Source organism: Clytia hemisphaerica, unplaced genomic scaffold, assembly GCF_902728285.1.
Source record: "Clytia hemisphaerica strain Z4C2 unplaced genomic scaffold, Clytia hemisphaerica genome assembly, whole genome shotgun sequence".
Lineage (NCBI taxonomy): Eukaryota > Metazoa > Cnidaria > Hydrozoa > Leptothecata > Clytiidae > Clytia > Clytia hemisphaerica.
Genome location: NW_027104594.1, coordinates 2043055 through 2056645, shown reverse-complemented (window position 1 = coordinate 2056645; position 13591 = coordinate 2043055). Strand labels below are relative to the sequence as shown.

Below are 13591 nucleotides of genomic sequence, written 5' to 3'. Positions count from 1 at the left end.
CAATTCTGACATAGATATTGTTCGTTATAAGTGTTGGCAAAAATTTGCAGCTGGTAAAGCGGTAATTGTGTGCACTCGTAGTGTACCATGCGGTGGCATTTTCGGCATTTTAGACGGTTTTGGTCATCATCATCTGAGCAGGAGGTGGGAGTGCATGTTTGGTTTTGTTTAGCTTCTTCAAATGGTTGTTTTTCTTGCTTTTTGTCGGTTTTTTCGTTCATGTTTTTGATTTTGCTAAATTTCAACCATTTTTGAAGAACTATGTATAATAAACTACAATTTATCCATTCCATTATTTTTTGCTAATTTTTACCATGTCTGAATTAAGTTGTCAAGCATGCTAGACTAGAAGAGGTTGACATTCTCTTGAGCTTCGATACCCAACGTCAAACAGGGGGGAGTTATCTTATTGAAAGAAGTTCATGGAAAACTTAAACTTGAAGTAAAGTCTATCCCAAATATATGTGATCACTTTCTAACTTTTTTACAATACTAAAATGTTTTTTTATTTGCTGGAAGTATAGTATAAAAAACATAATAGAAAAATTAGCAAGGGAGAAGTTGCCTGGGTAGCTAGAAAACGTAACAACAACTCACATTTAGTGCAATTAGTTCTGGGTTCTACCCATCCATCTAAACAGACTTTACCAAGTTGGCTATCACACTGGTAATGTCCGTTTATGTCATCGTTGTGAGGTTTACAGTATAGTTGACAATCGGGTAACATATAGTTCGGTTGGCAAGATAACCTGAAATTTGTGGGAATAGTAGATATCAGATATGAGTTGAGAGTTTGCTGAGCCAGACATTTTACCTGAAATCTTTTCAAATTTATCCCATGATTTCAGGGTTCATTTTTGGGTACGTAGGTACTACAATAACAGTTTTTGTGTTCCCAAAAAAAGGGTTTCTACATGAGGTTTTTATAATTCAATCTCGTAGCCAGAGCCACTTTTAACATATTTGATGACTCTATTGATAGACAATACAGATTCAATTGTGAGCGCTACACGTTTTTTATTCAAGAACATCTAAAATTTTTGAAGCCTTTGGATGTTCTTAATTTTTTGAGTTTTAAGCGTAAAAATGTTCTTAACATGTTCTTATTTTCAACATTTTTGAACATTTTTGTCGATTTTCGTAAGAAATCGGGTGTTTTAGACAGTTGTATTGAAGTTTTTACAAGATGCTCACATAATTGGTTGTTCAAAACAATAGAGATGACGCGTTCTTTAGAAAAATATAATAAAAGTTTTTGTTTGAATAGTTAACGACCAATTCAATGACAAAAATTCTTGTAAATGTTCAACTTGACCCGTTTTAGAGTCTTCAAAGCCTTAAAATGATCTTAACTTGTTCTTAACATTTTGACCATCGAAGCCTTATGTTATTATATAGTTTGCTCTTATAAAAAAACGTGGAATAAGAATATGAAAAACGGAACTAAGTGACAGGGTTTCAGTTTGAATATAATTCACACACCTGAATTCAATTCTCACTTTCTTGAATTTATCTTTATGTCTTCTATCTGTGCCATACACTTCAAAATTCTTCTCGACAACTGCACTCTGATTGGCTGATGCAGTGATGGTAAGATTCAAATTATTTTCAACAAAATTCACAATGCTACGTCCATCGTCAAGTTCTGCTTTTATCTCGAAATAAACGTCCTGAGGAAATTTGAAGACCGTGAATTAGAATAGTGTGCTGTGTAATAGCCCCTTCCCAACTAGAATTTCGAAAGGCGTCAAATAGAATGCATAAGGATAGGGACCCCATTGTCATTTTGGCAAAATTTGGAGTTTATTATTAAGGTAATTTATTTTGGCGGGAACTGATTTTGGCGAATTCGGCGAATTTAGACAAAATTTGCCAAAATTAGTTCTCGCCAAAATTAAATTTTTTGGTATTTTGCCTAAATAACTTCTTGAGTTCACAAAAAAGCTTCAAATAAGATAAAATAGAACAGATTTATGCTGTCATTTGCCAAAATAAGTTCTCGCCAAAATTAAAAATTTGCAGGATTTTTGTCGCTCGTCAAAATTAGTTCCCGCCAAAATAATTAACTGTGGAATTTTTCATCCATCTGCACAGAAGAAAGCTCTCATCCAAGACTACTCCTAATTTTGTCCTTAAATTGTAGCTGTTCAACTCACCCAATTAAAGCCGGACTAAAAAAATTAGATTATTTCATCATATCTCTTTTTCTCATAATAAATTGAAATACTCATGTAAAAGTTTCCAAAAAAGACAATTTGGTACATTCTAAAAAAAACACCGACACTAGCATTCTCTAACGCATTTTTAGTAGTAGTAAGTAAGCTTGCGACCACAGTCGAGGGCACCACTCCTTTCCCTTGATTTCTCCACTTACCCTTGATCCGTCTCTTTAGTTGCTGAGCATCAAGCAGAGAGGCATCAAGTACCATTTTGGGAATCTTTGGTATGAGCCGGCTTGGGATTGAACCCACAACCTTGCACAGCTGGATGCTCTACCTTCATGCTACGGCCGCTCATTTGTACACTTTTTATAAAAGTGATAAAAGTGCAAACTTTGGGCTTAGGCCTTTTTCAGGTTAATCGAAAGCTTTCGAAATTTTCAAAGGACTCGAAACAAGGATTCTTTCTACATTCTATGTAACTGAAAAAATCAAATACCTGAGATTGATCCAATGCAACAGTGAAAGGGTTCGAGTGGCCACCTCTTAATGTTTCAGTGAAGTCAATGATCTTTCCATCAGGGTAGGAGTTGGTGGCGAAACTCTTGTAAACACATTTGTCTGGTTCTGTTACTGTTGATATGCAGATAGTAAATTTTGTATTGCAGGAATGTCGACAAAAACTTGTGCCCTGCGTACAACAGCTCCACGAAGCATCCAAGTTTAATGGATTTTCATAATGCACAAGGCGAGTCCATAATAAAAATCTTGCGTCAACCATAAAAATCTAAAGAAATAGGTAGCCAGGTTTGATCATTAATTGGAAGTTGATAAATGAAGTTTGGTAGTAAGCATAAATGTTTTTGACGAACCCTGTCCTGCAGTTAATCAAGAAACTTAAATGAAAGTTATTAAAGTTCCTTCATTTAATTAACCCTAAGATCAGTAGATATCTATGGTGCTCGAGCGTTGTAATAGTGAAATCCGGAAAAAAAAATAAAAACAAAAAAAATTTTTTTTGGAAAAGAACATTTTTTTTCTTTTTTTTTTCAAAAAACTTTTTGTATTTAAATTTTTTTTTCTAATATTTTTCCAAAAAAATTATTTTTTTGTTCCAATTTTTTCCGAATTTCACTATTACAAGGCTCGGCCACCATATATATCTTCGGAATAGCGACAACTTTCCCCGTAGTCTCAATTTTACTCGATACCACAGCTTAATACTGTCAACACGTATCGGTAAACTCCGTTTTAGCGTCAATGATCTCCAAGTTAAAATCGTTAAAATTATATTTATTACATGATGGATTAATTCTTAATCAAACTCAGATTATTAGCTTCGAGTTTTTAATATCGTTTACAATTAAATATATCATTATCCATTATGGACTAAATTTTAAATAAGATTAAAATTGATATAGTACCTTACCAGTAATAGCTGAGAAAATATAAAAAAACACATCCTATCAAGAAAGAATTTTCCTGTTAAGAAATGATGCAGGTTCCAGTTCCCAAATTTTCTGTACTTTTTCTCGTCGAAAATTTCCCTATTGGATTTATATGAAAGGAGTAAAATTACAATCCAACGAATAGCATAAGCCTGTTTCTGTTTGCCAGAAGTTTTTAATTACAAAAGTTTTTGCAAAGAGTAAACATTAGAGAAGAATTAATAATCTCCGAATGAAGTATAAAAAATTGTGGACTTTTTGTATATGTGTGAATTATCAGACGTTCGTTAGTACTTATTGTCCTTTTTGTTCTCGTATAAAGGGGGCTTTACGAGTAAACAAGACCTGGTCTCCAAACACAACCAATAAAGTCTACTTATCTCAAACGTCATGAAATTTGCCTGAAATAATGACGTCATCCAATCGAAGTCACGATGTAACACCCAGGTACTATGTTTAGTAAAACAAACAATTAAAACTGATTATCTCAGGCGAATTTCATGCATTTTCGAATTTGGACACCAAATAATGACCTTGTGACAAGACTTTAATACTTTCTTTTTGGATCCAATCTATTTTAATTTAGTTCAACTATAGACGAAAAATTAGGCGGGAAAAATGTCTGAACGCGTGGTTAGCCCGGGGCAGAGTAAGCAGAGGCGGAGGTGTTTACAATGTTTGTTCCAAACTCTATTATATTTTTCGTAAACCGCCCTGACGCCCTGACTCTAGCATATATTTTCCCGCGTTTACCATCCCTCTAACGGACGATAGCACCGTTTAGTTCAACTCAACGGCTATTTGAAGCCCTTCTAGAAGTCGAGTTAAGGTGGTTTAGGTTTAGCAGGCAACTTTACATTTAATATTTAACTGTTTATTTAAATTAATTAAGTTTAGTACTTTAAATTGGTTGAAAATTTACACTTAAGGCCTTTAAAAAATCAATAAATTAAGTATTTACAAGATATTAAAACTTTTGATGATTTTTTTGGAGTTATTTGAAAAAAACAAACAAACATTGTAATGGCTCACTTCTTGACAACATCGAGTAGGATTTTCTTCTCCCTGAAGTCATGATCTTTTTCAATCATGGAGTAGATTGTACGACCATACGTTCTTCGATACAATACTTTTATGATCGCCAAATCAACCTGATTATACAACAAGACAGAATTGATCAGATTAGTTAAGTTTTACATACCGTCCTTTCTCTAAACCTAAATAATTATTTAGGAGCTGCCGCACTCATATTAGAAGAACATAAATTTAAACCCCTGACTCTCCAACCACTTGGAGGGGGTTTCCGTTTTCCTAGTTTGTTTACATTTTGTAAATTAAGCCTTTTATATGTCTGCTCAATTTTGCTCAGTCTGAACTGAGACAACCCGATAATAAATATAACCCGAAATGCAAATTCAGACTAAGTTGGCCTGGAAAAGTCCAAATGTTGTTGACATTTTTTTCACAAAAAGGAAATATGGATTTTTTTAAAGCGTAAAAACGTAAAACATTCAAAAGATTTGGAAGATTTTTCAGGATAAGAAAAATGAAGATACCTCAGATCTGGAGACAACATCTCTGATCAGATTGCTGTAATCAGGTGGTTCGTATGCCATACATTTGTAAATTCGTTCGCAAAAATACATGGGTGCGTCACGAGTATTGCAAACTATGGGAGAAAGTCATACATGGTTCCATTAGTCTTTTGGTGAACAACACAACAAGTGGTAGGTTAACAGAAGAAGCTTTGGTCATTCCGTTTTATATCCATACAGGGGGATGGATGAACATTTCAAGTGAGATAATTCGAGAACAAATTCCAGGGGGTGTAAGGCAAGATTTCCATTTTCCAGGGGGTATTTACACATCTTCAAGATTTTTTAGCTTGAAAAGGTTCGTCCAGCCCCCTTCTTGTATGGTATCAAATGGAATGGCCCAATATTTAATTCTCCAAAGTTACAGAAAAGAAAGAAAGATTATATATTGAAAAATTATCTTACTAATAGCGGTGACCGCTTCTTTGAACGTTCCAACTAAAGTTGTCTCGATAGCTTCCAAAATATCCGCCTTGTTTATCTGTTAACGAACAAAAAAAAAATTTATGGACAAAGGTTGAGGACAACGGGCAACGCCTTAGATTTCCTGACCACTTGCTGACGAAGCAAAAATACAGAACGAGTTATCTTCTGATGTAAACCTATGGGAGATTATGTATAGCAAACAAAACCTAATTCGATCAAACGAGGGATTACGTAGACTGCTCGAAGACATTCTAAATACAACGTCATCGGGAACAATAAAGGAACATGTCGTTGCAAGCTGAGTAAGATATAATTAATATGTCTAAGACTGAGTCGATTAAGATTCATATACTCAGCCTAGAACCCTGTTAAAATAAAAAATAGTCTCATTCCTGATCGATCGAACGAACAGGAATTATATTTCCTTATATCTCTCGATCCCACATTACAGATCTAGAGTAGTTGAATATTAAGCAAAATTATTCCACTTTTCGCTAACAACATCAATTCTTACCCTTAGAAATTCATCGCAAACATGATTGATATGTATGAAGTTGCGGGTGCCGAAAATATTAGCGATGGCTTTGCAATCCGGTGGTCGATGCAGTAAAGACTGAAAATTAAGAACAGTTGTCAATAGACGATATCGGCTTCACATGATAACTCAGATTTGACCCCCAAGAATTCCTTACAATGCTTTGTGCGGAAAAAATTTCACCGTGAACTTTTTTACACGCAAAGCATTGTGGGCAATATTCGGGGGTCAAATCTGAGTTTTCACGTTAAGCCGATATCGTCTATTTAAGGATTAGGAATATATACGCATTCACTAAACCAAATAAAATAGAATTAAATTGTGACTGTTAGCATAGTTAGACAGTTTTTCATAAAATCAACAGGCAAAATCTGACCTGTGAAAATCTGGTCATATCACTTACTTGTAGTAAGTAAGTCTGCGACCGCAGTTGGAGACGATCCGAAGGCTCCTCTTTCGATAGCTGTCTACCCGAAGGTAGGGGAGGGCGCCACTGTTTCTTCCTGGATTTCTCCACTTACCCTTGATCCTTCTCTTAATTGCTGAGCATCAAGCAGAGAGGCATCGAGTACCATTTTGGGAATCTTTGGTATGACCCGGCTGGGGTTGAACACACAACCTTGCGAACCGTAACCGGATGCTCTACCACTGCACTACGGCCACTTACGGCTACTTACTAATGAATATATACAACACCTCACCTCATAAAGATTTTGTGCATCTTGTGTAACTTTACGTTGTTCAATATTTTGGCTTTCATCTCTTTGACACTGAAAGCAAAATTGAAACAAATTAAAACAAATGAAATTTACCAAACCTTACTAGCAATAATGGCAATGATACTCTCCATAGGGTGAATAAAAACGTTGAGAGGTACCAGTATGTCAGTGTCTCGCTATCACCAACCTTCTGGATCAAAGTCATCGCATAATAAGTGTGCTTTTAAGTTGAAACACTCGCTTTTATCCCGAAGCAGTCAAATAGTTAGAAATCAGTGGTGGGATTGCTCTTTTGGAAAACAAAAGATAGCTCCATTGAATTAGAAAAAGCAAAGTTACACAGCGGAAGCAGTTCGCATGCTAAATAAAGTACCGTGAGTATCACAGAGTAGAAATACAAAAGTAACCATGGCAATCACACAGGATCTTGGATGAAAATCGTACCAATCAACTCTCAAGTAAGAAACGTAGAAAAAAGATTCATTGAAAGAGAGACTGTTGCACCTTTCAGAGAAAGGATTTCTTTTTGAATATGGACCTTATCGTAAGTCCCAGAAGACATAAAAAACTGGAAATATGCTCTTATATACAATCTGCTTAAGTTTTACACGAGGATAGTGCTCTTTGTCTTCGATTCTTTGAATAGTAATGTGATTGAAACACGCGTGGTAAATTTCTTATGGTACGTCACCACAGGTTAAATTTCAGAGAAAGGTTAACACTATGTTCACACGCTACGGTTCCGTTTCGCTCCGAAACGAAATGAAGCCCTTCTATTCGTTAAATTCATTTACGTCAATTCTAACCAATAGAATACATAGCTTTATTTCGTTTCGGAGAGAAACAGAACCATTACGTGCGAACATGGTCTAAATGAGATGCTTACACTATATAATAGAACATCACGTCACCACAGAGGCGATAAGAGAGTTCCGAGAAAAAAGTCGAATTAACCTGTGTGACGAAGCGCAAGGCTTTGGTTAAAACGAAATTGTTTTATTTTGAAAATAGTAGCTTAACAGAATTGGATCGGATAGCGCCTGGGTGGTATAATTCCGACTGATATTCCAAGGCCATAAGCTCTTTAGCCCATAATTTATCAGTTAAATGCCTATCCATCCATAGTTCTTTAGCCATTAAAAAAGAAGAATTTGAACATCTTGTGGTTTTTAGCCGTCCCTTCCATGTGTCTCGATTTGTGTTCTCAGCTATAGTATTACGACCACTCCATGATACCGAGATTGAAAAACCGATTTAAGCCGAGACAAGATTTAGATAGAAACTCATACAGGTCTGAATCTTAGAGCGTACTAAATAATGGGCTCTGAGAGAGAAGCCACCATTATTTTTTGTTGTTGTTGAATTTATTTACCCTAAATCATGTTAAAAGAAATATTATTGATACAAAGATATATTTAAAACTACAAATTTATTTACCCTAAATCATGTTAAAAGAAATATTATTGATACAAAGATATGTCTAAAACTACAAATTTATTTACCCTAAATCATGTTAAAGGAATAATTATTGATATAAGGGTGAGTTTGTGCCTTACTTTTGCTTTAAAGTATCGACTAAAGAATTATTATGTTATTTATGACTACAACTACATAAAAATCCAAAATTCTATAACTCAAAAGCTTTCTTGAGTCCATATAATTTAAGCTCTTGATCAAATTCACATTCCCTTTCGGTTATTGGGGAAAAAAAGACTCTTCTGTGTGTTAGTATTTTTGAAATCATAAAAAAAATTTAATTCAATTATTGACACTATTAGTTCTCTAATAGCCAGGACACACACATTTCAAAGTAGAATCTTGTGGGAATCCAGCAGTTACAATCTGGCAATCAGCACAAACCATGGCTACAACGGTTTTGCTTGGAACGGGCGTGTGGAATGGGCGTTCTGTTCCTGTTGCGTAAGGTTGCAGTGAACAACCATTTCTTACCCAGGGTCCATAATGAGTGATGCATTGACGTCGGGAATCCAAATCAAAACACCGGACAGACCGCATTTCGCCCTTTTCGTTTCGTTCATACCGGAGTGGTTCCGTTAATCGGAAATGGTTCCAAGATGTGATATACAGGCCGGTGTTACAGGTGGATTTTGATTGCGCGATGTTTAAACCAGGCGGACATTCTTTGAATCCTTTCAAGGTCAAGTATTTACCTGTCTCAAGTTGTGGCGCAATGGTTCCTCTACGGCCATGTGCTACCATAGCAACAACAGAACGAGGTCCTTGGAGATATTCTAATCTCTTCTTTGCTGTTTCTGTGGCTTCCTTAACTCGTCGATTTTCACTCAATGTCATTCGATTTTGCACAGCTTTCTTTAAGTTTGCGACAATTGCTTTGGAGACCACACCAGATTTTTCAGCGACTATTGACCATTCTACTTGAGCATATATTTTCACCAGTGCTGGATTTTTGCCCAAAGTCTTAATCCAAGTTGCTTTATCCTTAACTTCCGGATTCCCTGTGGTAAAATCAGAATTCATAATTTTATAATTTTTTTTCAGAATTTTTACAATTTTTCAAAAAATTTAAATTTGTATCCAGTCAAATGTCTTTAATGTTTGCTCAATTTATAATGCATCATTTAAAAGTATCAATTCTTGAGAAAAATGAACATTCTGTTGCAAATATCAGCACTCTTGAGAAAAATGGTCCCGACAAGACAAAATTTGTCCTGAAAATACAAAAATTGGGTGGTCTATATGTCAAAATTTCCCTATAACTTTTAGTACATAGGTACTAAAATACCACTTCTCTAAAATGGGGTGGTGGTATGCAAGAAATTCTCCAAAATCTATTTAGTATGTCCAGGAATTTAGTGCTGACCCCCCTGTCTTCAACACATTTGTCATCTGTGCTATCATCAAGATGTCTAAAGATTTGTTGAAACTTTTCAAGTAAAAAAATGCTTGTGCAATGAGCGTTTACCTCCAATTCTATGATCGATATGCATTTGTCTTCGTTCTTTGTAATATCCACTGGGCGATGTCTTCATTCCCAACTCCATTTCCAAGAATTGTCGAAGCTGAGGATCGGTTATTCCTCCTGTTAAATACTTGTTCTGCCACATACAGTCCTTCATAATCACTTGCTGCTCAGACATACCTTTGGGAGAAAATTAATAGAATTTTTATCTTAGCTAGATTAAGTAGACATACCTTTGGGAGAAAATGAAATAGAATTTTTATCTTGGCTACATTAAGAAAGTTAGTAAAGTGTCCCTCTTAGGGATTAAAGGATTCTGTGTCCGATACCCATGAGAAAAGGTGTCTGTTATTTTCCTTTGACCATCCACAAGACCACTTCCCAATCATATTATTTTTCCTCACAGTAAAAATTTTAATCTAGGTTTTACAAGTCTTTTTTCTTCTATCTGCTGAGAGTGCTCAATGATATCAGAGCTTGTTAAAATTAAAAGAAAGAGACTTTGATTTGTTATTTAGAACTTTAAGTTTCATGCCGCCCGTATGGACGACAATCATCAGCTAAATGAAAATTTAATAAAATAAAACTAACCTCCGACCAATGTTTCCTTAGCCACGTGTGTACCCCACGTATCCATGAAACGATCGTAAATATTCTCGTCATATTTCTCTGGCAAAGCTTTCAATGCATATTTCACGTAATCGTTCAAATTTTTCTCCCATTCGCCTGTCAAGGATAACTTGTATAAACTCTGTGGGTGTTGATTGATCGAAGTAGCTTGTTGCTTGGAAAAGAATTTGGTGTACAAATCCAAGACACCTTTACTTTGACCGAATTCTCCACCTAACCACGTGCCTGATTTGTATCCCGATTCCCAAACGGAAGTCAATTCTTGTTCCGATTTGAAAACTCGGATTATCGGTTTATTCTCGGATTCAGTTCCATTGATGGTCAATGACACCCCGACTGGGATTTTAAAGATATCGCCAGTCTGTGGATCAGACCATGTTTCATCCTTAGAATCAATGTAGTTCAATGCAGGAAGTTTCAATTGGCCGCTCGTAACATCGATCGTGAGACCAACACCGCGTGGGAGTGAGCTTTGACCTTTGACTTTATCAGAGTTGAATTTCAAATCATTTTTGGAGAATGCTTTTGGACAATAAGCACCATGGTAACCAACAAACGGACACAATACATCACTGGGGTCTGCATCTAATAAAGGTTTGGTGAAGTCTTCTTGAAGAATCTACAAAAAACATCAGCAATTAAAAACATTTTTGATTATATCTAAATCAACCACGCATCTTTTAATGATAAAGCAGAACAGACAAAAGGTTGAAAATCATCGGTGTTTCCATTTGGATGTGAATTCATAATAGCGAGTTTATGTATTTGCTCTTTTGGATCTAGTCAAATTAGAACCTTACCGTCTCCGTCACAGAAAAACACACATACATAAACTCGGTAATGTTTTAGCTCACTGGCTTCAGGTGATCTTAAAAAGTTAATGTCGTGTTTCTTATTATGTTAACTAATCTTTTCGCCAGAAAAGTATCAATAGAAAAAAATTTATACTTAATCGTAGAAATTTTAGCGAGACTAATGTTAGCGTATATTAGTGAGTCAGGAAACTCTATATTTTTTTTGGATTTATTTTAGCGAATCACGATTTCAAAAAATTTCGCGTGGATAAATTTTAGCGAATACTCGTGTTACGTTATTGACATAGTTCGTTTTCTAGCATTTCTCTGGCACTGAAACCCTTCCTATTGATAAAAATGTATCAAGGCAATATAACCAGAAATTTAGCGCGGATAAATTTTAGCGATCTGTCGATTCGGTGTGTTTTAGCGAGATTTATTTTAGCGAAAATAGGGAAAATTCGCGAAAACGGTAAAATTAGTCTCGCTAAAATTTCTACGATTAAAGTAGTGTAATGATATGTGATGCTTTTCATCAAACGTCCGACACTGACTATAATAGGCAATTTCACGGTCGAAAGTAATCATGGGTAATCAGGACCACCGCGCTCTCATAACGACTTTTGTCATTTTTGTGTTTAACCAACCGGAAATTGGTTGTTTGCAATCAGTCCGGATTTGTGTCCGGTTAGCTCAGTCGGTAGAGCATTTGCGTTATAATCTAAGGGTTGTGGGTTCGATCCCCGGTCATCGCCAACTCAGCGGATGAGTAGCTTAGATTGGGTAATCTGATCTAGGCGGTAAGTTACTGAGAGCTGAGAGTAGGTGTGGCGCTCCACCTCAGCATTCGATCTCCCAGGTCTAGCGCAAATAGAAAAGGGGATAGCCGACAGCCACCAGATGAATATACTTACTACTTACTTTACAGTCCTGATTATCTATGGTTCATTTCGACCGTGAAACGGCCTGATGAATGTAAACAAACTAACCTCGTTCAGTTTGGGCGGATGAATCTTTTTACAGATACTGGCAGGTGGTGGTCTAACTTTTTTCAACTCTTCAATCAAATTCTGTTGCTCCTCATGACTAGTTTTCAAAAAATGTAGCGTAGCTGCCTCCAAAGACTTCTTCTTCGGATGAGAATCGGGCAACAAATAATGGATTGGAGCTAAGCTATATTTGACCGGTCTTGGATCATATTTAACACTGGTAACCCATTCATCCCAATCTTTTTGTTTGATTTGACCAGAAGTTCCACCCAGCATTTCGTAATGAGCTTCTGAATACTTCTTTAGATCATTGATGACACGTTTATCACACTTTTTGGTGATATCGTAATGGTGGACGAACCACCAGCCACGATTTACAGTGTGTGTGATGCAAATATCCGAGTATATCTTGCTTAGACACGATTCAAACCAGTTTTCAGCCCATACTATGCCTACACGAATAAATGATAAAGGTAAACTTTAGAACTCCTCGATTGTAAGTATTAAAGCCCTCTCAAGGACCGGATTATGTCATCCCTGTGCGCCGATTCAAGCACCGGTGAGAAATAAGTGACCAACGAAAAAACCAACGAATCTTTTCCAATATACGATGAAGCAAAGTCACTCTGTTTAGACTAAATCCCCACCCGAATATTAAGATAAAGGCATAAAAGAGGGTCTGTAACAGTATTCTTATTTCACCCTTTAAAATAGAAACAAAATGTTAGAATAAATTACCTCCCATGTCAGCTGATGTGACAACATCTGTGCCAAAAGCATCAAAGAACATTTTAAAGATGGTCATCCCATGTGCATCTGAAGCATTGAAGGTTTTTGGTAAGTAATCCAGTGATTGTTGAAAGGTTCTACTGAACTTAGGTAAGGGGAACTCAGATAGTCTCAAAGTGTACCATGCGATTTGTCGGAGGGATAAAACGAGTTTATAGTTATGTGCATAGAAGTTTTGATAATATTTCTTAGTTGTTTTAGTCTCTGTTTTCGAACCAAAGCCTAAAAATCCACTGTGGTGGTGTGATTCGTAGTAAATCGATTTTTCAACATAATCATCAATTGATTGCATCACCACTGTGGCATCAACCAGGAGGGATTCTGGTGTATTTGTTGCAAAACAAGCGATACTTTTATGGACCTACCTGGTAAAACATGTACATTTAACTATGAACATTATAATGAAAGAATGAAAATTTAAGGCAGCAATAAATTCTTTAAAACATGAAAGGTATAAATCCACAGAGCATAAAATCTTGAAAGAGACAGTGTTTATTAAAAGCAAAAAAATACTGACACTGTAAACAATCGTTCAGAAATAAATTAAAACTGAAGTAAGAATAAAC

General features: G+C 35.9%; 3 protein-coding genes across 3 annotated transcripts in view; 1 reads left to right on the top strand and 2 right to left on the bottom strand.

Moving 5' to 3' along the window:
• Nucleotides 1–13591, top strand: part of LOC136823927 (uncharacterized) — a 402896-nt gene that overhangs the window by 191273 nt on the left and 198032 nt on the right. The gene's annotated exons all lie outside the window — the stretch shown is intronic.
• The window catches only part of LOC136823875 (uncharacterized), a 69240-nt gene continuing 58469 nt past the window's right edge, over nucleotides 2821–13591 (bottom strand). The window contains exons 35-40 of the mRNA XM_067080031.1: nucleotides 6865–6933; nucleotides 6143–6241; nucleotides 5608–5683; nucleotides 5164–5276; nucleotides 4640–4758; nucleotides 2821–2946 (exon numbers count right to left, since the gene is read on the bottom strand). Of these exons, the coding sequence (XP_066936132.1) occupies nucleotides 2883–2946; nucleotides 4640–4758; nucleotides 5164–5276; nucleotides 5608–5683; nucleotides 6143–6241; nucleotides 6865–6933 (540 nt within the window). The 3' untranslated portion in view covers nucleotides 2821–2882. The remainder of the gene's footprint in view (nucleotides 2947–4639; nucleotides 4759–5163; nucleotides 5277–5607; nucleotides 5684–6142; nucleotides 6242–6864; nucleotides 6934–13591) is intronic.
• Nucleotides 8534–13536, bottom strand: LOC136823855 (uncharacterized). Its single transcript, XM_067080015.1, has 5 exons — nucleotides 12975–13536; nucleotides 12237–12688; nucleotides 10415–11072; nucleotides 9827–10003; nucleotides 8534–9359 (listed from the first exon to the last, which is right to left on the bottom strand). The coding sequence occupies exons 1-5, from the start codon at nucleotides 13315–13317 to the stop codon at nucleotides 8665–8667; spliced, it is 2325 nt and encodes a 774-aa protein (XP_066936116.1). The 5' UTR covers nucleotides 13318–13536; the 3' UTR covers nucleotides 8534–8664.